The 690-nt window shown below is 63.5% G+C and overlaps 1 protein-coding gene across 1 annotated transcript in view; it reads left to right on the plus strand.

Moving 5' to 3' along the window:
- Window positions 1–40: 40 nt before the first annotated feature.
- Window positions 41–690, plus strand: part of RPUSD1 (RNA pseudouridine synthase domain containing 1) — a 3,933-nt gene continuing 3,283 nt past the window's right edge. Inside the window, 3 exon segments of the mRNA XM_009640407.2 lie at window positions 41–230; window positions 340–463; window positions 609–675. Of these exon segments, the coding sequence (XP_009638702.1) occupies window positions 49–230; window positions 340–463; window positions 609–675 (373 nt within the window). The 5' untranslated portion in view covers window positions 41–48.

Below are 690 nucleotides of genomic sequence, written 5' to 3' on the forward strand. Positions count from 1 at the left end.
GCCCCGCTCACCCCGACTCCCCCTCACGCTCCCCGCAGGGCGCTGGCCATGGAGCCGGGCACCATCGACAACCTGTCCATCCTGTACCAGAGCTCCGACTTCATCGTGGTCAACAAGCACTGGGACATCCGCATCGACAGCAAGATGTGGTACGAGACGCTGACCCTGCAGAGCCAGCTCAAGTACCGCTTCCCCGAGCTGGCCGACCCCGACACCTACTACGGCTTCAGGTGAGCGGCCTGGGACCGAGCCGGGCTCTGCCCTGCCTCTGAGCCGGCCTTGGCCGGGCTCACTGCCCGAGTGCTGGGGATGCTCCTCCGCCTCCCATCTCCTCCCCAGGTTCTGCCACCAGCTTGACTTCTCCACCAGCGGGGCCCTGTGTGTTGCACTCAACAAAGCGGCGGCGGGAAGCGCCTACAAGTGTTTTAAAGACCGTCTGGTGACCAAAGCCTATCTTGCCCTGGTAAGCCCACCCCACCAGGTCCTGCTTCTGGACATATCTTCTGAGTTTGCAACGTTGCGGCTTGGCCTCTGCTTCTTGGTGTCCCGGCGCCGGTGAGGAACAAGTGCCGGGGCTCGGTTTGCAAACTGGCTCCTCTGCCCTGCAGGTCAGGGGCCACGTCAGCCAGAGCCGCATGACGATCCGCTACGCCATAGGGAAGAACACCACCGAGGGCATGACCCACATGA

The sequence above is a fragment of the Egretta garzetta genome, unplaced genomic scaffold (assembly GCF_000687185.1).
Source record: "Egretta garzetta isolate BGI_Z169 unplaced genomic scaffold, ASM68718v1 scaffold426, whole genome shotgun sequence".
NCBI classification, from domain to species: Eukaryota; Metazoa; Chordata; class Aves; order Pelecaniformes; family Ardeidae; genus Egretta; species Egretta garzetta.